Genomic DNA, 23,497 nt, shown 5'->3' with positions numbered 1-23,497 from the left:
TACAGCTACGGAGCCTGCGTTCTAGAGCATAGGGGCCACAACTGCTGAAGCCCAGGCACCCTAAAGCCTGCGCTCCACAACAAGAGAGGCCGCCACAGTGAGAAGCTCACACACCGCAACTCCAGCAAAGCCTCACCTCCGGCAAAGCCCAGGCAGCAATGAAGACCAAGCACAGTCAAAAATTAATTAATTAATTAAGATTACATTTTTAAAAGGAAAGTCACTCAGTTGTGTCTGACTCTCTGCGACTTCATGGACTATACAGTCCATGGAATTCTCCAGGCCAGAATACTGGAGTGGGTAGCTGTTCTCTTCTCCAGGGGATCTTCCCAACCCAGGGATCAAACCCAGGTCTCCCACATTGCTGGTGGATTCTTTACCAGCTGAGCCACCAGGGAAGCCCAAGAATACTGGAGTGGGAGCCTATCCCTTCTCCAGTGGATCTCCCCAATCCAGGAATCAAACCAGGATCTCCTGCAATGCAGGTGGATTCTTTACTAGCCAAACTACCAAAACTAGTTTAAAAACAAACAAACAAACAAACAAAAAACTCATAACCCGAACTCTGTTGTGCCAGGAAAGCGGAGTGTAGGATCCTTTCCCCGCAGCTGGAGGGAGTGTGGGACCCAAGCCACAGAGCCAGCTGTGCCTCCGAATGTCTGTCTCTAAGAGACTCCCAGCAACAGAATTCTGTAAGGAGGTGGGAGCAGAAGAAACAAAGCAGCCTTGAGGTCAGACCACCCCAGAAATAGCTGGATTGGAGGAGGGGGGAGAAGGGATTTCCTATGAGTAGGCTTCTGGGGTCTTCTGCCATATTATTGTCGTTACTGTTCAGTCGCTAAGTTGTATCTGACTCTTTTGCGATCCCATGGACTGTAGCCTGCCAGGCTCCTCTGACCATGGGATTTCCCAGTCAGGAATAGTGGAGTGGGCTGCCGTTTCGTTCTTCAGGGGATCTTCCCGACCCAGAGATCAAACTCGTCTCTCCTGTACAGGCAGGCAGACTGTTCACCACAGAGCCCCCTTGGAAGACCTCTGCTGCGCTAACCAGGACATTAAAGGAGAGAATGGGTCCTTCAGGAGTTGCGGGTGACGTCTGATTCATACCAAGATGACACCGAATATATAATCATCCAAACTGAGAACCCAGTGTCCAGAGGGCCAGATCTATTCAAACGGAATACAGCTATGACTTCAAAATCAATACGGATCCAATGGAGAGACATTCTACGAAAAAAAACTGGCCTGCACTCTTCAGGATGATGAAGGACAAACAAAGGCTGAGGAACTGTTTGTGATTTAAAAACACAGAAAGAAGTTGACAGTGTAGGTAGAATCCTGGATTGCATTCTGACCCATGAAAAACTTAGCTCTCTTTTTGCTATAAATGATATGATGGGACGATAAGCAACATCTGAATAAAGTATGTAGCGGTAATAGTACTGTAAAGACAGTTCTACTCTTAATTTTGATCACTGTAAAGCAGTAAATGAAAGCCCTTGCTTCAAGGAAATATACAAGAAAAGGAGTCATGTGCAAGCAATCATGAATATAATTAGTTTAGAAAAAATATATACACTTATATACATTTAAAATACATACAGAGAGGGGGCTTTCCTGGCAGTTGAGTGGTTAAAACTCTGTGCTTCCACTGCATGGGGTATAGGTTTGATCCGTGGTCAGGGAACTAAGATCCTTCATGCCACACAGCATGGCCAAAAAAATAAAAATAAATAAACAAAATAAAGTATTTAGAGAGAGACATAAACAGAAAAAGAATGCTAAAGCAAATGTGGTAAAATGTTAATTTAGGGAAATTTAGGTGAAAGGTATATGGGATTCTTTGTAAGATTTTGCAACTTTTCTTAAAGTCTGAAATTATTTCCAAGTAAAAAAAAATTAAAAATAATATTACGGTGCAGGAAGTCCTTTATACACAGTGGGCATTGTTTAAACTCATGTTTCCCAATGAGGGCTGTTTTCCCCCAGGAGACGTTTGGCAATGTCTGGAAACACTGTTAGTTGTCACTACACGGGTAGTTGGGTGACACTGGCATCTAGTCCTACACAGGATATCTCCCCAACAAAGAATTATCTGGCCCAAAATGTCAGTAGGGTTGAGAAACCCTGATTGAAGTATTTAAAGAAAAAGCAGCAAAATTCTTCCCAGACATCAGTTCAGCCATGGGAGTATTAGGAAACCATCCTCATTCGATAAAGCCAGCACTCCCCTTCAAGCTTCCTCTCTCTCTGTCTCTCATCCAACATCTTTACTCATTCCTCCCATCTCTGCCAAGTGCACCTGGATCCTATTTCAAGGGACATTAATTTGGTCTGCCTAACACCCCTTCTCTCCCTTCTTCTGGTACCAACACATTGCTTCTTCTGAGAAGGGGTCTTCTCCTAATTTCAACCACGCGGACTGGAACTTCAGTATTCCAATGTAACTGATGTCGCTACACAAGACTGTATCCCAACGGGGCCAGTTCTAGTCCCTCACCCTTCCTACCAAAGTTCAGTGGTCAAAGGCAGGAATGGACAATTGGATAACCTGAGGCCATAGCGTAGACTGTTTAAATCAAAGCGCATTTAACATATTTTGAAATGTTGCCAAAACTGGAAACCTGGGCCCCTTCACAGTTTCCTAAAATCCTGATTTCTTGGTTTACTTGAATCATTAAGACTTTGGTGCTCACAGATATAAGGATTGTACTCATCTCCTGGGGTCACTGTGAGGAGTAAATAAGTTTATACATGCATACATACATATATAAATAAGCATATTTGTCACACAAAAGCTCCTTTGAGAACACTGATCACTGATTAGGGAAAAAAGAGCAGTGTTTATTTGCATAAAAATACCCTCTTTTAGGTACTGCAAAAGCAAAGATGTTTTAATTGAGTTTGTTTAGGATCCCCTACACCTGGTATCTTGGTAATCACTGATGCTTATCAGAGACAATAAAGGGGCATCACAAACTCCTTCTTTATCCTGTGGAAGAGTGTCTGAAACAAGGCAGCTGTCCAGTGTGATGTGGTCCATAGTCATCTTTGGTCAGAGATGGACACCTTGACACAGAGCGCTCGCGGCACACTCCTTTGGTTTAAAATGTACAGACATTTTCCAAGAAGATGATACAGTTGAATCCAAATAAGAAAACAAACTGATTCTTCCGCTTTCACAATAACTCAGACCAACACCATCAGGAGTGTCCTGATGCAGGATATAGGGAGGGATGTAGGGGCCCGGAGCTGGGTGTCAGAGGCTGATTGGCTGGAAGAGCAGCCACCTGGGATGGGGAGCTTGGGTATCATAGCCTTAGTGGGGCCAGGGGGGCAGTCAACACCAGGTGGTGAATCTGAGATGACCGAGGTGAAGACAGCAGGGGGATGAACCTGTATAGAGATGAGACAGGAGTTACAAAGAAAAAAATACGGACAAGCCTATATGAGCCTTGCATTGTTGTGCATTGAGATATCCATGTGAACTCATGGTTTTTGAGACAGAGATGTTACTGTACCTCTATTTTCTGATTAGAGAACCCAAGTAGCAATGAGCACATCTAGAGCCGAAACTTTGGTTTCTAAGCACCAATCTCTCACTAAAAGGAACTGAGCTGATTTTAGGACTGGGACAGTGAAACTACAAGATAAGCCTGGAAGTTCTTGTATTTAGAAAGAAAGAAAATGCTTAAAGAACACTGAGGACACAGGACACATCAAAAGGACATAGAAGTCATTATAAAATGATTCCCACTGCCAAACTGAAGATACTCTAAGCATCAAAATAACCAGTAATGGTAATGAAATATAAGCCACAGAGTACAGATGAAATCCATGAATCCATTCTGTTAATAAATTCATCAATGAAATACTGAAATTCTAATAAGAAACATTTACATTGTCCCTGAACCTCTTTTCATAGAATATTTATTAATTTTAAAGCAACTAAGGGTAGTTTCACTGTAGAGAAGCTTGGCAAGCAGCACCTTCACCAAGCAATCAAGTGAGCACCATTAATATTGTGACAGATTTAAATCATATTCTGCCTGATCCAACGCAAAATGGTGAGAGCAGAGCATCCCTTCTGGGACACTCCTGCCAAAGGTACTTAATCAGGATCTAAGCATGGAAAGACATCAGACAAACCTAAATCGAGATACAAGCCATAAATAAGCAGCCTGCAATCTTCAAAACTCTTAAAGTCAAGAAATTCAGGAAAAGAATGAAGGAAAACAAAGTCCCATGACATGAAGGATATTACTGAGACAATAAAGGATGCTGAGTTAGGGTCTGAGGACAGTACAGTAGTCAGGCAGCAATGTTTATTCCTGATCTCCAAGATATACTTTGGTTCTAGAAGAGAGAGTCTTTGCAACTATTCAAAGGTGGTAAGCATGTATTTGGTCAGACACTCTGAGACAGCTCAGGGGATCAAAGCTCTAGGCACTTGTTCTTACAACTTGTCTATAGGTTTAAGCTTGTTCACACATAGTAGCAACAGGCATCCAACTCTTTTCCACTATATGCGTGAGTTTTATTTGCGTATGTGTCCATCAGGAGGAAATAGGATCTAGTGCAGATGGTTCAAGTGCCTTTAAGAAAGAACTACTTAAGGAGGAAATAAGAAAGTAATTTTGGCTCCTAAGATAAGACATGGGGGAACATAAGTATCATCTAAAGTGACAAGGGGGCACTGTAGCAAACAGTATGGAGGTTCCTATAGAAAACTAAAAATAGAGTTGCCGTATGACCCAGCAATCCCACTCCTGACCACAAACGCAGACAAAACTCTAATCTAAAAAGACCCATGCACCCCTGTGCTCACAGCCGCACTCTTCACAACAGGCAAGACATGCAAAACACCCAAATGTCCATCAACAAATGAACGGATAAAGATGTGGTACCCATATGCAATGGAATATTACACAGCCATAGGAAAGATTGAAATCATGCCATTTAAAGCAACGTGGGCAGACCCAGAGATGGTTGTATTAAGTGAAGCAGGTCAGCAAGAGAAAGACAAATACCATATGATTATCACTTACACGTGGAATTCAAAATAAGACACAGATGAACTTATCTGCAAAACAGAAACAGACTCACAGCCGTAGCGAACAGGCTTGTGGTTGCCAAGGGGGAAGGGGGATGGGAAGGGATGGATTGGAAGGCTGGGATTAGCACTATTACACATCCAATATGTAAACAGCAAGATCCTACTGTGGACCACAGGGAATTATATTCAAAACCCTAAGATAAAGTATAATACAAAAGAATGTGAAAAAGAATGTATACACACATACATATATATTATTGAATCACTCCGCTGTATACGAGAAATTAACACAACATTGTAAATGAACTATACTTCAATAAAATAAATATAAATCAAAATAAAGAGGCAGGAGGAGAAGGAAGTGTTCCTGACCCCAGTGAGAGCAGGAGCCTTGGACAGAGGACTCCAGAGAGGAGTCAGGGTCACGGAGGACAGAGGCACAGGGAGCAGATAGGGAAGAAATATTCCAGCCTCTCTTCCTACTCTCTGACCTCCTACAAGCACCCCCACTGGGCAACTCCAGATGGCAAGCAGCAGGCACAGGAAGTGTTCCCTGCAGAGGTCAGCCTCCCAGGGTAGAGAGTAGGATGGGGAGTGCGGCTGGAATGTAGGCAAATAAAAAAGAAAAGTCAGATACTCAATAGCCCAGGGACTTCCCTGGGCATCTAATGGTTAAGACTCCACGCTGCCAAGGCCAGTAAGCAAGGATTTGACCCCTGGTCAGGGAACTATATCCCACAAGCTTTGCCAGCCAAAAGATTTTTTTTTAAATATATACAACAGCCCATTGGAATTTTTTACAATAACTCCATGAGATGTGTTTTCCTGGCCCTACTGCATAGATCCAGAACCTGAGTTTCCATGGGATTAAATAATGCCCATTTCTACACTAGGGTTTCCTTAGTGGTTCAGATGGTAAAGGAATCTGCCTGCAGAACAGGGGACCTGGGTCGATCCCTGGGTTGGGAAGATTCCCTGGAAGAGGGTATGGCAACCCATTCCAGTATGCTTGCCTGGAGAATCCCCATGAACAGAGGAGCCTGCGGGGTTATAGTCCATGGGGTCACAAAGTGTTGGACACAACTGAGCGACTAAGCACACACACGCACGCGCACACACACACACACACACACACGTATACACAACAGAGCAGAAATTTGATTCAGGCTGGTGTGAACCCCAAGCCTTGCCTTCAATTAGGAGTTCTCAAGTGAGGCTGAGGTGCTAACATACTGAACTAAGCTCTGTCTGGGTCCTGCCTTTGTCTCTCCACGCAGTACTCAGGTCCATCTCTTGCATCTTTTTGCCTCTGATATGGAAGAGACGGCGGGGTTGACAGAAAAATGATAAATGATGCTTGCTTATCGCTGGTTCAGGCGAGTATGACACAAACTCAGTTAGGAAAATACATCTTCGGCGTTGCCTCCTGTTCATACACACGAAACTCAGATAGATTTCTGAGCAGGAAAGACAATTTGTTTGCATGACTTTTCTCTGTCTTCCCTACCCATGTAGCTTACACTCTGGAATTTGGAGATGTAGGAATATTTATTGGGTTTTTGAATGGCCCCAATCACACACCCTTTTTCTGGTAACAGCACCCCAATTTTCCTCTGCACCCCACTGACAGTCCTCGCAAACTCCTCCCACAGCCCCCAGACAGGATCATTAGAGCACATTGTCTTTTACAGACCAAGTTGACTGGTTCAGAAGTGCTCATGAACCAAACATCGCCAAGCAGACAGAGTATGACCTTTCCTGGGTTCATCGGATATAGGGTAAAGGATAGTCGACCTTGACTCTGCAAGGGTGGGAGCTTAGGACAGCCAAGACCCACCACATGGAATCTAAAAACGAAGTCAACACCATAACAGGCAACGCTAAGAACCAAAGGGAAAAAAAGATTCTGCTGTCATAACTGAGCACCTGGATCAAGCCATAACTGATACTAATTTTGGTATAATTCCATCAACCCCACAAGATATCTTGTACCCATCTGCAGCCACTTTCCACTCTTGTAGTAATTTACTCAGTTGTTAAGAGAAAGCCCTAATCAAGGATGCTTTCCACTGTTTACAGTGAAATTCTGGTCTCTGTTTTAAGTTGATTTGTTTCATGTGTACATTTCTGAGAAACAATTATCTGCAAAGCAGGGGCCCCTCCATTCTCTCCCCTGAAAGGAAGAGGCAGAGAATACAGAGAAGGATGGGCATTTAGAAATAAACTCAGTGGCTTGAAAACATTGCACCTGGCCAGCTCCTTTGAGCATCACACTATTATGAACATTCTTACCTCCAAACTAAGGGACAACTTCCTGGAGTGACTGATGCAGAGAAAGGACAGTGGTGGATTTGATTCTTAGTTGGCGAACCTTGATAAAATGGTGGCTATCTAGAGGTTTTCAGCTCATCAAACGTACCTACCCATTTTTCTGTGCAACCAAGACCGAAAGAGATGAGTTCAGGTAACAGCAGATAGTATGAGAAGCCAAAGAGAGAATTAAGTCATGTATTCATTTGTTCATTCACCAAGTAGCAAGGGCCTCATATGTGCCAGACACTGAGGTTAATGCGCAAAACAGATACATACAGAAGTGAACAAAATAGAAGAGAAATTCTGTTTTCACAGGGCTTAAATTCTAGGGGAGAGGAAGACGGCTAAACAAATAAATGAGGGACTTCCCTAGTGGCCCAGTGGTTAAGAATACGCCTTCCACTGCAGGGGACATGGGTTCAAGTCTAGGTTTGGGAACTAAGATCCCACATGCCTTGGGGGCAACCAGAGAGCCTACAAGATAAAACTAGTGAGCCTGCATGCTCGAGAGCCTGTGTTCCACAACAAGAGAAGTCAGCACAATGAGAAGCCCATGCGAAACTAGAAGCCTTGGCACCGCAACAAGAAAAGTCCACCGGCTGCAACTAGAGAAAGCCAAGCCCACATATGTCACAACAGAGACCCAGCGCAGCCAAAAGAAAAAACAAAACCCAAGTACATGAAATTTATGGGTTATCAGGTGGTGATAAGTGAAAAAACAAAAGCACAATAGAAAAGGGGAACAGAAAGTCCCACAGTGAAGAAGAGCAGATGGCACAGACAAAGGAAATGGTTCCAGTGGATATCTAGATGCTACCCAACAGCAGCCATGTGCCAAGGCCCTGATGTGGGAGCCTAGTGATGGTGAGAACCAGCAAGGCAGCCCATGGGACTGGAACAAAGTGCCTATGTGAGGGCATTGGGGTTGAGATGAGGTCAGAAGGATGCTGGGGGTCATGTAGTTCATGTAGCGCCTTGTAGATCATGGAATGCACTGTGGCTTTAGCTCTAAATATGATGGGAGTTTCTAGAGGGTTTTGAGAAGAGGACAACATGATCTCACTGATAGTCAGGAAGAGTCTGAATGGAGGATGTTCCTAAGCAAGACACAGTTGGTGTACGTTGAGGATGGAGGACACTGTGGGCTTCCCCCTGGGTTATCAAAGTAAGGACTGTCTCTACAGGAGTCACAGTAATTGGATAAGAAACTGAGTAATGTGTATTTGGTAACACATGTGTTTGGAGGAAGAGAATAAAATTCCCCAGATTGGAAATTCCACAGTGGTCCAGTGGATAGGATTCCACGTTTTCACTGCCAAGGGCCTAGATTTAATTCCTGGTTGGGAAACTAAGATCCTGCAAGCCATGCCACACAGCACCACCACCACCCCAGCCCTCCCCCCCAAAATTCCTCAGATCTGGGACTCTTGTTCACAAAGATACTTGTGCTCTTAAGTTTGTAGCACTCTCATGTTCTTATGCGCTCTTAGGTTTACCATAGCCAAGACATGGAAGCAACTTAAATGCCTAACCACAGAGAAATGGATAAAGAAGATGTGGTGTGCATAAACACACACACACACTCACACACACACACATATATGATGGAATATTACTCAGCCATAAAAAGGAATGAAATAATGCCATTTGCAGCGATACAGATGAACTTGGAGATTACCATACTAGGTAAAGTAAGTCAGACAGAGAAAGACAAATATCATATGATATCACTCATATGTGGAATCTAAATTTTAACAGTGATACAAACAAACATTTACACAACAGAAACAGACCTACAGACATAGAAAACAAACTTATAGTTACTGAAGGGTAAGTACTGGGGGTGTGGGGAGGGATAAATCAGGAGCTTGGGATGAAAATACATACATTCTTATAAGATATCCGTAAGACAGATAACCAACAAGAACCTACTGTGTAGCACAAGGAACTCTATTCAGCATTCTGTGATAATTTAAAATGAGAAACGAATCTAAAAATGAATGAATATAAGTGAATCATTGCTGTACACCTGAAATTAACATGAGACTGTAACTCAGCAACACTACAATAAAAGAGAAAGGACTCCTGGGTCACTGAGGAGGAGTCAGAAGACGACGTTGACAGGCTTCCTGCTTCTGTAAGCAGAGGAGTGGACCTCAGGACTCATAGGAAACCTCCCAGTCAAGCCACTGCCGGCAGACACCTCCAGTCACCAACACTTGAGGGAGGTGTCCAAGAGCTAGATGACTGGCCCATAGCAGGGACAATCAGCACGACAGATGACAGAGCCGAGTTTGAAAACAGAGAAGAAAAGTCTGCTTTGTGAGTCTGTTTCTGTTTTATAAACTAGCTCATCTCTGTCATTTTTTAAGATATGATAGCATATGGTATTTGTCTTTCCCTGCCTGACTTACTTCACTCAGTATGCTGATCTCCGGGTCCATCCGTGTTGCTGCAATTGGCACGATTTCATCCTTTTCTGTGGTTGAGTCATATTCCTCTGCATATATGCACCACGTCTTCTTGATCCATTCCTCTGTCGATGGACACTTAGGTTGCTTCCAAGTGTTGGTTATTGTAAACAGCGCTGCTATGGAGGAATGTTTGATGGCGGAAAGAATGAATGAAAGGAAGAGAGGCAAAGCAGACAGAAAACAGAGAAGATTCCCCAGAACAAAAGGTGTGTTTGGAGTTGGATGTCCTTGACTTAGAAGATCACACAGTGGAAATGATCGGGAATCAAATAATGCCGTTTGCAGCAAAGGCAAAAGCAGCAGCAAGCTGACCTTGCCATGGGCTGCCCCAGTGGCTTTAACTATACCTCTGAGAAGCAGACATACAATTGGCCTTTGGTTTCCTTTAGTTCTTTGGTTGGCTGGATAGGGTCCTACTTGCCTAACATCCATTCCGTTTCATCTGACACAGCCTGATTTGTCTTTGGACACTTCAGCACTCTCTTTCCTAGTATATTGGATGCACTTGACCTGAGGCTCCTGCACTGGTGTGTTCCAGACCTGATGAATCAGAGACTCCATCCCCTCCCATCACAGTGGCTGGGTAAGGGTTGGGCCAGGGACTCCAGTGAGCACCAAGAGATTCGCACCGTCAACCTTTTCTACAATCATTTAGGAAGCCACTTAATTCTCACTGGGGTGTACTGTGTGGACAGAATGTAAACTTTGAGCTGCTGGTGACAATGATGACCACTCAGAAATGAAGCCAACACAGAAAACAGAGGAGACAGACGGAAAGAAACAGAGTCTAGTGACATTAACGGATCTCTGGATGCAGCCATGTCTGAAGCCTCTCTGAGTTTTTTTAAGTTACTTAACCTAAGACATTTTTAAACAACCCCCGTTTTATTTATGTATTTTTATTTTTTGGCTTTGGTACCATTTGTATAAGCTGGGTTTTTTTTTTTTTCAGCATATGCAACTAAAGGCGTCATGACAAATGAACTGAATCATTTGACACTGAGATCATTTCTGCTGGGCAGGTGCAGAAACCTTGTCTCAGGGCCTCAAACACAACCTCACTGTTTCCACTGAAAACAAAACCATGTTTCCAGTGCCACCTCCTGTTTAAGGTGTGAGTTTTTAATTTTTAAATTTCAGCTTAAAATCATCACTAAGCTGGAATTCCATGATAAGAACAAAGCCAGCCTTCTGTTCCATGGGGATCCTGGGGGTGGGGTGCTTGTCTTAAAGTTCCTCTGTTTATTTTGAGAATAAGAGAATCCCTTATTGCCTCAAAGGACCGCTCATCTACCCCCATGTGCCAAAGTGGGCAGTGTTATATCCCTATTTCTACAGCATCGGAGTCCACAGAGACAGTGAGGAAATGCGGCGGAAAGCCAACATTATAATCAAGGGGCCAGAGGGACCGATTGAGCAAGAAAGATGAAAAGAGTCAACTGCAGAGTTGGGGGGGAAAAATGAACTTCAGGGAGGCATGGAAGCTGCTCTGGATGTTTCCGATGGCTCTGAGACCCCAGAGGGAGAAGGGTTGTTTAAGACAGTATCAAGAGTATTATGAAACTAAGCCAAATGGAATTAGGTGTAAGCTGTATTTAAGCATGAAGTACATCAAGGGATGTCTCAGAATATAAACCACTGGCTCTCTGTTTAGGTTGATTATAAATGGACACCATGGTACACTCCAGGAGCTTTTCCTATTCCCTGATGTCATCAAATCCACTGTTCTTCTAATGCTTTTCATTTTTTACATTAGTCTCCATCATTTAAGAAACATTTATGTGTAATTTCTATTAGATTTTTGGGATGATTCTTCTTCTCCATGGCTTTGATAACTATACATATAATAATGGCTATGATTATTTTTTTAAGATTTTTCTTGGTGTGGACCATTTTTAAAGTCTTTATTGAATTTGTTACAATATCGCTTCTGTTTTATGTTTTGGCTTTTTGGCCCTGCAGCACGTGGGATCTCAGTTCCCTGACCAGGGACTGAAGCCACAATCCCTGCACTGGAAGGCTAAGTCTTCATGGCTGGACCCCCAGGGAAGTCCCTGGCTATGATTTATTGACCTTTTACTCATGTGACTATTACCATGTGTAATGGGCTGAATGGTGGCCTCCAAAAGACTGGTCCCCTTAGAACCTATGGATGTGGTCTTATTGGGAAACAGAGTCTTTTCAGATTTAATTGAGTTAAAGATCTTGGGATGAGGTCATTCTGGATAAGAGTGGGCCTTAAATCAATGACCAGCATCCTTACAAGGCTCAAAGGGAAAAGATGTGCAGAGAAGGCTATGGGAAGCTGGAGGCAGAGATGGGAGGGCTGCAGTCACAGCCAAGGAAGCCAGAAGCCATCAGAAGCTGAAAGAGGCAAAAGAGGAACCCCCCAGCCCCCTGGAGTCTGTGGAGGGAGCACAGCCTTGTTTGGATTTGAGTTTGGACTTCTGGCTCCAAAACTGGGAGAAAGTAAGTTTCTGTTATGTTAAACTATCTGGAAATGAAGGCACTGTGTTAAGTGGCTCATGCCCATTTTTTTCAATAATACAGTCTCACAGTCCTACAAAATAAGCTCAGAAGAGCTGTCCTTCCTCTAATTTTTGCCGCACACACATCCAGCATCCTGCCTCCTTTTGTAACAGCTCTTCAATCTTTCTCTGGGAGAAATGCCTTTCTCCCTTGAGTACAATATGGTGGAACTGTCTGTCAGATCATCTTAATCTCTTCTAGACCAGGGCTGGGGCTATTCTCACTCCTGGCTATACCTGAGAATCACCTGAAAAGCTTTTAAAAAATGAAAATGATTAACACTGCTTCTTTGCCCACCTCTACTCCACTGCAACAAAGATCTTGGTTCAATCCATCAGGTGTAGAGTCTGGAGGTTATTTAGCAACTTTTAAAGCTTCCAGGATGATTCTAAAGTTCAGCCAAGGATAAAGGATTCTTCCTCCCTGGAATCTGGGGCTTCCCAGGTGGTGCAGTGGTAAAGAATCCACCTGCTAATGCAGGAGATGCAAAAGATGAGGGTTCAGCCCCTTGGTCAGGAAGACTCGCCTGGAAAAGGAGATGGCAACCCACTCCAGTATTCTCGCCAGGATAATCTCATGGACGGCAGGCTACAGTCCATACAGTCACAGGGTCGGACACAACTGAGCAACTATGCATGCATGCCCCACTGGAACCTAAAAATAACATGAGCATGGAGATAGAAACACATAAAGTAATTAGAGTCCCTGTATCCCAGTTGTACCCTGAAGCCAGACATCAATGACAAGTACCAGAACCCTTGAACTGGCAACTTCAGACTTTTAGAAACCTGGTCCCTTAGTGTAGCTTAAGGGTCCTAAGATCCCGATCCCTTAGCTGATTTGTTTCTGCTGCTAATGCCAGAGGCTTCTGATCAGTTCAATCAGGAACTGGCACAACAGATGCTCAAAAATAAGCTAACACTTCCATGATACTGGGCATCCTTAATCAATTCATAAACGATAGCTCCCCATGTCGCCAACAACATGAAGGGTGTGAAGGGAGAAAGAAAAAATATTTTATGGAAGGCGATTAAGAGGTACAAACTTCCACCTATAAAATAAATAAGTCAGGGGAATGTAATATACAATATAAGGAATATAGTCAATACTACTGCAATAACGGTGATAAATGATCAGACTTTCCATGGTGATTAACTCATCATGTATATAAATGTCCAATCACTATGTTGTATACCTGAAAATAATACTATATGCCAACTATACTTCAATAGCAAAAAAAATTATATAGGGATGACATGGTCTTCTACATCAAGTCCTTGAGGGTTCCAGACATTTGCAACTGTGACTATGCCACTAAGAGCATTATTAAATAGAAAAAAGAAATGTACACACTGCAGAAAACAAGGAGTCACTCTCGGAGACAGCTATAACTATTCTCTTGGAAATTTTGCTAACTCAGACTTTGGCTGGGTTGTATTTTACCTTTGTCCTCTCCTTAAAGGCAGTGATTTCTAAATCCCTAAGGCATAGAAACACTTTCGTTCAGCTCAGCACACAGGTAGGACAGAGAATTAAGTCCTAAAGAGGAAACAGTTTCAAAGATATTAGAAGTACCCACTCAGAAACAAAGGCAAGCCAATTAAACATAATTGGTATCCTTCTTCAAAGTATACACAAATAACCTCTAAGTGAAAAATTCCCTTAGCCATTGCCCAGGGTATAAGTGAATGTACCTGAAAAGGATCATACCTAAGTCACTTCCCAGATGGTGCTAGTGATAAAGAAGCTGCCTGCCAATACAGGAGACGCAAGAGACATGTGTTCAATCCCTCGGTCAGGAAGATCCCCTGGAGAAGGGCATGGCAATCCACTCCATGGGATTCTCCAGGGCATGGAGAATTCCATGGAAAGAGGAGCCCGGTGGGGTACAGTCCATGGGGTCGCAGAGTCGAACACAACCGATGTGACTTAGTGCTTGCAAAGTCACTTCAGTTGTGTCAGTTCTTGGCAACCCTATGGACTGTAGCTTGTCCATGGGATTCTCCAGGCAAGAATACTGGTGAGTGTTGCCATGCCCTTCTCCAGGGGATCTTCCCAACCCAGAGATCGAACCAATATCTCTTATGTCTCCTGCATTGAAAGGTGAATTCTTTACCACAAGAGCTACCTCGGAAGCCCTGGAAAGGATTATTAGATGTAGAGGAAAAAATGCTGGGGATATATTGTTTTAAGGTTCTTACATAGCATATAAAGCGTTTTGATATAGTTTGAATGTAGGCTTTGATTAATTAAAGATATATCTTGTAGGGCAATGGCTAAATTTTAAAGAGGCATAAATAATCAGCCAATAATGAACCAATACGGAGATAAAATGGAATCATAAAGAATATACTCAGAATGAAAACAGGCAGAAAAAGGAGGAGAGAATAGATGGTGCCTAGAGCAAAAAAGCAACATGACAGATTTTAATATAAATATAGCAATAATCTCATTAAATATAAGTGGTCTAAATACAATTATTAAAAGACAGAGATTATCAGACTGGATAAACAGGCAAACCCTAACTATATACTGTCTATAAACAATCCACATAAAATAATACAGATTGTTTTTTAAAAAAACAAGAAAAGATACTACAATGAAAACTCTAATCAAAAGTAAGCTGAGGTAGCTGTATTAACATCACATGAAACAGACTTCAGAATAAGGAATGTTTCCAAGAATAAAGAGAGATATTACATAATAAGAAAGAAGTCAGTTCACCAAGAATTCATTATAATTCTAAGTGTATATGTACCTAAAACAGTGTTTCAAACACATAAAGAAAAAGCTGACAGGACTGAAATGAAAACTAGACAAACTCACACACTTCAACACTTTGAGATGGAGACTTCAACACTTTTCTCCATAACTGACAGAACAGAAAGATGAAAAATAAGCAGGGATATAAAATACCCAAACATCACTAGAGGCATCTGGGGAGTGTCCTTATAAATCTTAGGTAAAGATGTTTAGATATGACACCAAAAGTGTAATTACTAAGAGAAAAAAATTAACAAACCAAACTTCGTTTAAAAATCCTTTGCTCTTCCAGAGATCCATACTGGGAGAAATCATATAAACACACATCTGAAAAGAAACTTGTATCCATACTATATAAAGTAATATATAAAGTACACTCAAAGATCAATAACATCAAAATAACAACCAATAAAAAAAAATAGGCAAAAGATTTGAAAAGGACATGCGCCAAATAAGATATAAGAAACGGTAAGAAATAAGAAAGATTATTCAACATCTTAAGTCATAGGATAAAAGTTAAAACTTGAAAGATATACTACTACACACCTGTTAGAACTGCTACACAAAATCAAACTAGACAAAAGGGATCACATTAAGTGGTCCCCAAGATACAGAACAACTGGCGCTCTTGTTGGTGGGAATGCATATTGCGTCCATGTTTGAAAAGTTTGCAATTTCTGATAAAATTATGTGAACAGTTATCATACCACCTAGCAATTCCAGTCCTGGGTATTTACCTAAGAGAAATGAAAATATATTTATATATGAACCTGTTTGTGAATATTTATAGTGACATTTTTCATGGAAAAGGAAATGGCAAACCTCTCCAGTATTCTTGCCCCATAGACAGAGGAGCCTGGTAGGTTACAGTCCATGGGGTTGCAAAAGAGTTGCACATGACTTAGCAACCAAACGTAGTGTTGTTTTTCATAATACCCCCCAAATGAAAGTAACCCAAATGTCCTTCAACTAGGAAATGAATAAACAATGGCTCTGTATCCATTCACAGGATTACGGAGTATTAAAAAGGAATAGACTACTTGTGATTATAGCCATTTAACAAAAGTGAGGTGATATTGCGGTTTTGATTTGACGATTAAGGGAACCCTTGTACACTATTGCTGGGAATGTAAACTGGTGTAGCTGTTGTGGAAAACAGTATGGAGGGTCCTCAAAAACCTGAAAATAGAACTACCATAAAATCCAGATATTCCATTCATGGGCATACATCTGAAGAAAACAAAAATACTTATTCAAAAAGATAACATACTCTCATGATCAAAGCAGCATTTTTTACAATAGCCAAGATATGAAAGCAACTTGTGTCCATCAACAGATTTACGGATAAAAAAAATGCACTGTATATATACAATGGAATACTATTCAGTCATAAAAAGAACAAAATTTTTCCATTTGTAATAACTTGGCTGGACCTGAAGGGTATTATGCTTAGTGAAATAAACCAGAGAAAGATAAATACTATATATTATCACTTACATGCATAATCTAATAAATACAAGTGAATATAACAAAAAAAGAGATTCACAAATACAGAGAACAAATTAGTGATTACTAGTGGGTAAAGCTAAATGTAGAGGGTCAAGATAAGTGCAGGGGATTAAGAGGTACAAACTATTATGTATAAGAATATAAAAGCTACAAGGATATATTATGAAGCACAGAGAATAGAGCCAATAGTTTATAGTAACTATGAATGGAGAATAACTTTTAAAATTTTGAATCACTATGGCATATGCTTGAAACTTACACTGTAAATCAAACATACCTCAATTTTAAAATAAAAAGAAGAAAAAGGAATAACCACTGACATATAGGTAAATATTACATGCATTGTGGTAAGTGAAATAAGATTCAGAAGTTGCATACTGCACTATCCCATGTTCATGGAACTATGAAGAAGGCAAATTATAAGGATGGAGAGGCTTCCCTGGTGGCTCAGATGGTAAAGAATTGCGTGCAATGCAGGAAACCCATGTTCCGTCCCTGGGTTGGGGAGATACCCTGAAGAAGGGAAGGGCAATCCACTCCAGTATTCTCGCCAGGAGAACTCCAAGGACAGAAGTGCCTGGTGAGCTGGTCCATGGGGTTGCAAAGAGTCAGACACGACTGAGCGACTGACACACACATGCGCATAAGGATGGAGAACAAAGTCATGGTTGCCAGGGGTTGCAGATAGAGGAAGGGAAGTGGCAACACCGGGGCCCCTGGGATGTGGGCGAAGTGATGGAAATGTTCTTTCTATACTTCAATTGTATTGGTGTTTATGTGACCATGTGCCTTCATCAAAATTAAAACTCTATCCTCAAAAGGGTGAATTTTACTGTATGCAAATTACATTAATAAACCTGACTTTTAAACAAAGCAGATTGCTGTAAAAATATTCTATCCATCGGACTTTCCATTTATTCCATTAATTCAGTAATACTCCCTTTCACTCCAATTAATATACCAAAGATTCATTTTTATTAACCTCGCTTCTCATGACTATGGATGTATGAAATATCTAATACATCCAAAGGCTTTGGTTTTAACCCCTGCTCATGAAAGTGCTAACTGCTAATATAATTGAGAGTTCTGGGTTCTTCTCTGCCTGATTCTAGCCACCCTTATGATGAAGCTAAGGATGAATAATAAGTGAGATGAAGGAAGAAGGGTCAGAGGAGCAAATTCAAGTGGCCAAGGGGAAGGGGCAGGCAGTTAAGGAGGTGAGAGAAGCCCTCAATCAACACCTTATCCAGGGGGCAGGGTGACACCTCCGCATAGCTTTGGTGCCAAGGTCAGCAGAGTACCCACACCCTTATTAGGGGAAATTGGAAATTCCGACTTTTATATGTGAAGTCTCTCAGTTTGGGGGAGCCTGTTCAGTTTTTTATAAACACCGTGGACAGAACACTGTTTGCCTGCAGGTCATGAAGTTTGCAAGGGTGAGTTCAGAGCTGTGGGTGTGGAGCAGAGAACTAGGACAGACCCAGGAGCCTGGCAGTTTCACAGAATGGCTTCCCAGAAGCTGAAATCACTTCTAAGAAGATTCCATGCATTGGGGAATTTTAATTTGGGGAGGAAGGGGTGTGTGCTTAGGGCAAAAAATGTCTGTGTACTCTAAGTGTAGGAAGGACCAGGTATGAGGATCTTTCCCTGTGTTAAGTGTGCACCGGGGGAGCCAAGAAGGACCTCTGCCCGCTAACAACCTCTCCCTACTCATGACAACTGCCCCAAGCTGCAAATTCCAAATCAGCAATTGAAAATCCCCAAAGCTCTGACAATCTGAAGGTTGGCCGCCTGGCTTTTAATTCCTCTGGGGACCAAGACTGCTCTAAAGTGCAGTGAGGCTACTGGGGGACTTCTTGTTGTGAATACTGACATCTTTCGTGCAAAATGAGCTATGGGTCCAATTATGGACACAATTCCACAGCCAGCTCGGGTGTCTCAAAGAGTATCTATGGATGACCCTGGGTTTCTGTCTCCCTACAAACCTATCTTCTGAATCATGAAGTAGACCTGGCCCCCGATTTCAGGAAAGTGATTTCCGGCCTGTGTGACCTTCCCAGAGGCCCCCTGTCTGACTGACAACCATCACCTCTCACAGCATTACTTCACCTCTGACAGTATCTCAGCCCACCCCCCACCCTTCCCTCTTCTTTACACCGGGCCAATTCCTCAACCAGTAACTCAAGGACAGTCCGCTTCGTCTATCTCAGCCCAAGTCTTAAATCTTAGGAAGACTCCCTTTTTTCAGTGCCCTGGTCTATTTATGGAACCTCCCAAGAACAATGATTCTGTTCCAAACCCTGAGTCTTAAATTGCAGAGTCTTAAATCCACAGTTGAACATCAGCTTACAATTGGTATTAAAAATTGATCAGTGGTTTCAAGGGTTCCAGAAATCAGCACTTAAATCCCTGGGCCAGAAGAGTCAGCGATGATTTTTTTCTAAGACAGTACAAATTTAAACAAGGGTCAGAAAGCTTCCCTTTCTATGAGAAATCTACAGGGCAAACATTTTCTTTGCAGACCTATCTAAGGGAGTGAATATACTACTACTTTTCGCCACCAGAAACAAAATGAAAACAATTGGCAGACCCATAAGCCCCCAAATCATGTCGTGAAAACTGTCAAGTAAAAGTGGGAAGAGAAAAACTAAGTCAAAGTTGCCCAAGGTTAGGGGGAAGGGTGGCTTTCGGAGGGAGGAATGGGACAGCTCCCCTTAACCTCCAACCCCCCTCCCCACCCCTTGCCCTCTAAATAGCATCTTCAAAACAAAATTCCCAATTCCACTTTCCAATAAAATTGCTGTCCCTAGCCTCTTCCCCACGGACATTTCTAACCGCCACTCCTCTAAATCAAAAGTAAAATCCTCTAGATGGCCGGGAGGGAGAAAAAGGAATGTGAGCTTTAATTAAGAAAAGTCCACAACTTACTTTGAAAAGCACATTCAGCAGTCAGAGTTCTAAGCTGACCCTGATTAAATCTCCTGGCAGAGGGAGAGAAGCTGATGGGGACTTTCACCGTTGGCTCAGTTTAAAATGACACCACCTTTCTTAACGAAGTGCTTTCTACCCATTAGATCGCTTTATCACCACAATATCTCTGGGAAGTATTTTAGGAAGGAATTTTTTTTTTTTTTTTGAATGGCCGCTTTACATTTAGGAAAACCGAGTCCTAGAAATGATAGAATTCAGAGCTCATGACAGAATTAAGTCACCAGATTTTACTCCTCTGGAATAAAACAGAAAAATGTTCCCCATCCCTTCACACGCGCGCGCGTGCCCATGCGCGCACACGTGCGCGCGCGCGAACGGGAACACACACACACACACACACACTCTCTCACACTCTCTCTCTCTCTCTCTCTCTCTCTCTCTCTCTCTCCTGTTTACCTGGAGCTCTTGGGGAAAAGGGACACTGTTTAAAACAGCAATTTTGTCCGGTTGGTGTGTCTGGGAACCTGCAGCCTTAAGGAAAGTAGATTTTTCTGGAATCCAAGCCGGTGCGCAAGGACTTTGGAAAAGCAAACGCTACTTTGTAACATCAATTGGCAACTTGTCTCTCCGAATGTATTTCCAGCCCAGCCTGAGGCCGGAGAGAGCCGGTGATTCTCATCAGGTTGGACTCGGTTTGCCGGCTCAGGGCCCGGAGCCGCGGCGGGAGCCGCGACGCAGAGCGAAGGACAGGGACACTTGTGCGCATCTCGGTTTCACCCGATGGCCCCAAGACCCTTGCCCAGGCGCCGCCGGCGGTAAAGTGGCTCCCAGCACCTTTTTCCCACGCGCTCATCCGCACCCGGTTCTCGGCCCGGTCGCGGTGGACGCAGCGGCGGTTCCCAGAGGAGCGGGGCTTCCTCCGCGCGAGTTCGCGGCCCCCAGTGCCCGTGCCGGACAGGGAAGGCGCGCGGCGCCGGCGGCTCCCGGGCTCGAAGACCACGCTCCCGGCCCCTCGCGCCGCCGGCCCGGGTCCCACACGCACGTAATCATAACCAGAATAATAATACCAACCTTTCCTGAGCTCTTTGGGCGCCAGTCGTCCCCTCCCTGAATTCTCTTAAACCCAAGGCAGAGTGGTCAGTTCCGTTGCAGAGATGAGGAGACTGAGGTAAAAGGCCACCCCCAGGACCCACTGCTAGGAAGCCCAGATCTGATTCCGAGATGCAGTTCCCCCACCCGCGCGATCACCTCTGCGCGCTCCTAGACCACACAGGACCTCTACGGGGTACCCCGAGGGGATCCCGGGTTTCTTCCGAGCCGAGGTCCCCGGAGGCTGCGTGGTGAGCGGGCATTCCTGCGTGGACTAACGCCGGCCCTCGAGACCCCACGGTGGGGGAAAGGGGCCGGTGTGCCCTCGTAGCTCACTAGCCCCAGTCCAGTTGAGCTGGGGAGGGGGATACTAGAATGGGGCAAAGGAGGTGCAAAGAGCCGGGCTGCCCGCTCCCAGACGCCCAACTCCACGTAGCTTAATACAGGGGTTGCGTTTAAGTCCTCATGGAACTCGGTGATGATGAGCAGTGTCCCTCAGCCACGCCCCTTCTTCACCCCCGGGAAGCACTCCGAACCCAGAGATACTGGATCAGCCGAACTCGCTCCAATTCCACTTATGCGGCGCCCAACTGGGGTCGCCCATCTATTGGAGGGGCCGTTTCGGGCCCGGGAACCAGCGCCCTCACCCAGGTCCCCAAGACAACCCCACTCATCGGCTCCCCTCCTGCCCAGGCTCCCGGGGACCGCGGGGAACTTCCCGAGCGCCGGGGCGACAGACACCCGGGTCCCCGGCCTCTTACCTCTGCCCAGCAGCGCGCCCAACACCAGGCTCAGCGCCCCACACAGTGGCGCCACCGGCCCGGGGGCCGCGCCCTCGGAGCGCATCCTGCGTCCCGGCAGCTCAGGCCGCCCGCCGCCCGCCCGGGGCGCAGCGCCCGCTCGCGGCCCCCGCCGGCTGTCCCATGCCCCGGGGCCACCCCCGGCAGCGAGTCGGCCGGCCAGGCTGCAGAGCCGGCGGTCGCGCCCCGCCGCTGCCGAGTGCAAGCCGCGGCGGCTCCGGATCCCGCGGCGGCTAGCTCTCTGGCCGGGACAACTTTTCTCCAGCCTCCAAGGCGGCCGCGGGCCCGCCCCGCCCCCCGGGCCGCCCACTCGACCCCGCCCACCCCTGGGCCCCGCCCCTGGCCGGAGGCTGGTGAAAGACGCCGGGGAGAAAGTGCACGCGTCTGGGAGCCGGCGCGCAGAAGAGGAGGTGAGGTGCGGAGGCTCAAGGGTTGCGCCGGTGGGGTCTCCCTGCCTCCCCGCAGCCTCCCGCCTTCAGGGCCTGTGGCTCGAGTCCCGGAGAGTTCTGCGCAGGTACCCGCGACTCAAGATGGAGCCGAGCCCTTCCCCTCGCCCGCCTCTTCGCACCTCAACTTCAGGGCGGACCCTGATTCTTTGCCTTGAGACCGGGGGCATCTGGAATTAAGTCCCCCACAGCTGATGCGCAAAGATCTCCCAGAGAGATTCTTCAGTGGGAAAAAGCAACGTGCAGAACAGATTCAAGAACACGGTTTATACACAGGCGTGTGCACGTATGTGTATATTTGTCTGGAGGGTTAAGCAGAAGGCAGCCGCGGTGTCTCAGGACGGGGACTGGAAAGCCAGGGTGACAGAAAGGTTCATTTTCCACTGTGGATCCTTCTACATTGTTGGATCTCGCCCCCTTCCCCTCTCCGCATGTGTTTTTATTAACTATTCGGGGGTGGGGGAGGGCGGGAATGCTCCCCTTCCCTGCCAGACTTGCTCCTGCAATAGTTTTTTCTCTGCAGATTCCAAGGACTCGCCACTCCAGTTCGTGCTCCAAATGTCTTCTCTGTGTCGTTCCCAGCGCTGCCCTCCCTCCTCGCGTGGATCCCAGCTGCCTGCCTGCCTTCCATAGTTACTGATGCTCGGGCCTCATTGGCCACCGGGGGATCTGAACAGTCCCCACTCAGGACCCCAACTCCCCCTCGTGTTCGTGATTGGAAAACAATATGTCCTGAACCCTTGTCCTGGAGGCCCAGCCCTCCCCTAGCTAATACCCTTCCCCCCAGATCCCACAGCCTGCCTAGAGATCTCTTGGTGTGCTGGGCTGACTCGTCCAACCTCGGAAGGGAAGCCCATTGAATCATGTGGTCACCAGAGCCAGGAATGAATTTCAAAATAAAAGAAAAAAAAATCTTTGATCAGATGAGAAGAAACTAAAGTGAAAGGTGTTAAACACATCTGTTTCTTTTGTCCCAACTCAATTACAATGAGTCAAGAGCCAAGCATATGGAGAAACTGAAGGGTGGAGACAGAGACTCCAAGGGCACTCCCCATCCCTGGAGCTTTTTATCCAGCTGGACAGCCCTAAGGAGGAAGAGGGCTCACTGACGCACTCTGCTTACATGATGAGGAGAGAAGGCAGCTGGAAAAACTAGCCAGGCCAGAAAGAGCACTGCAAAACCTTGGTTCTGATAGACTTGGGTAGCAGTGACTTCATTTTTTAAGGGAACTATGCTATAATTGCCCAGTTCTTCAGTTCATTCAGCTAGTGTACACACAATCTTGGGAGGCAAAAAAAAAAAAAAGTAGATTTGAGTTCCTAAAATGGAAGGCACATTTCCTTCTCGTTTTTGTTTGTTAGCTTGAAAGTCACTGGAGAATGATTTTTTTTTTTTCATTTAAATGTTTCTAGCCTCAGTGAGAAATACAACATAGCCCATCATTTCCTGACTGAGAGCTTAGAAAATCAGCTTCATCCTCTCTCCCTCTTGTCTGATAAGAGAACAAAAGAAAAAGGCCCCAGTTTTGCTGGCCACTCCCCTGATCTTCTCCTCTGTAGATTTACCATGTGGTCCTCCCACCCTCC

At 44.8% G+C, this 23,497-nt stretch overlaps 1 protein-coding gene across 1 annotated transcript in view; it reads right to left on the bottom strand.

Annotated features, from left to right (window-relative positions):
- TMEM132C (transmembrane protein 132C) overlaps positions 1 to 21,563 on the bottom strand; it is a 448,582-nt gene extending 427,019 nt beyond the window's left edge. The window contains exon 1 of the mRNA XM_018061407.1: positions 21,426 to 21,563. Coding sequence (XP_017916896.1) covers positions 21,426 to 21,510 — 85 coding nt within the window. The 5' untranslated portion in view covers positions 21,511 to 21,563. The remainder of the gene's footprint in view (positions 1 to 21,425) is intronic.

Source organism: Capra hircus, chromosome 17 (genome assembly GCF_001704415.2).
Source record: "Capra hircus breed San Clemente chromosome 17, ASM170441v1, whole genome shotgun sequence".
Classification (NCBI taxonomy): Eukaryota; Metazoa; Chordata; class Mammalia; order Artiodactyla; family Bovidae; genus Capra; species Capra hircus.
This window is presented reverse-complemented; position numbering and strand designations above follow the sequence as displayed.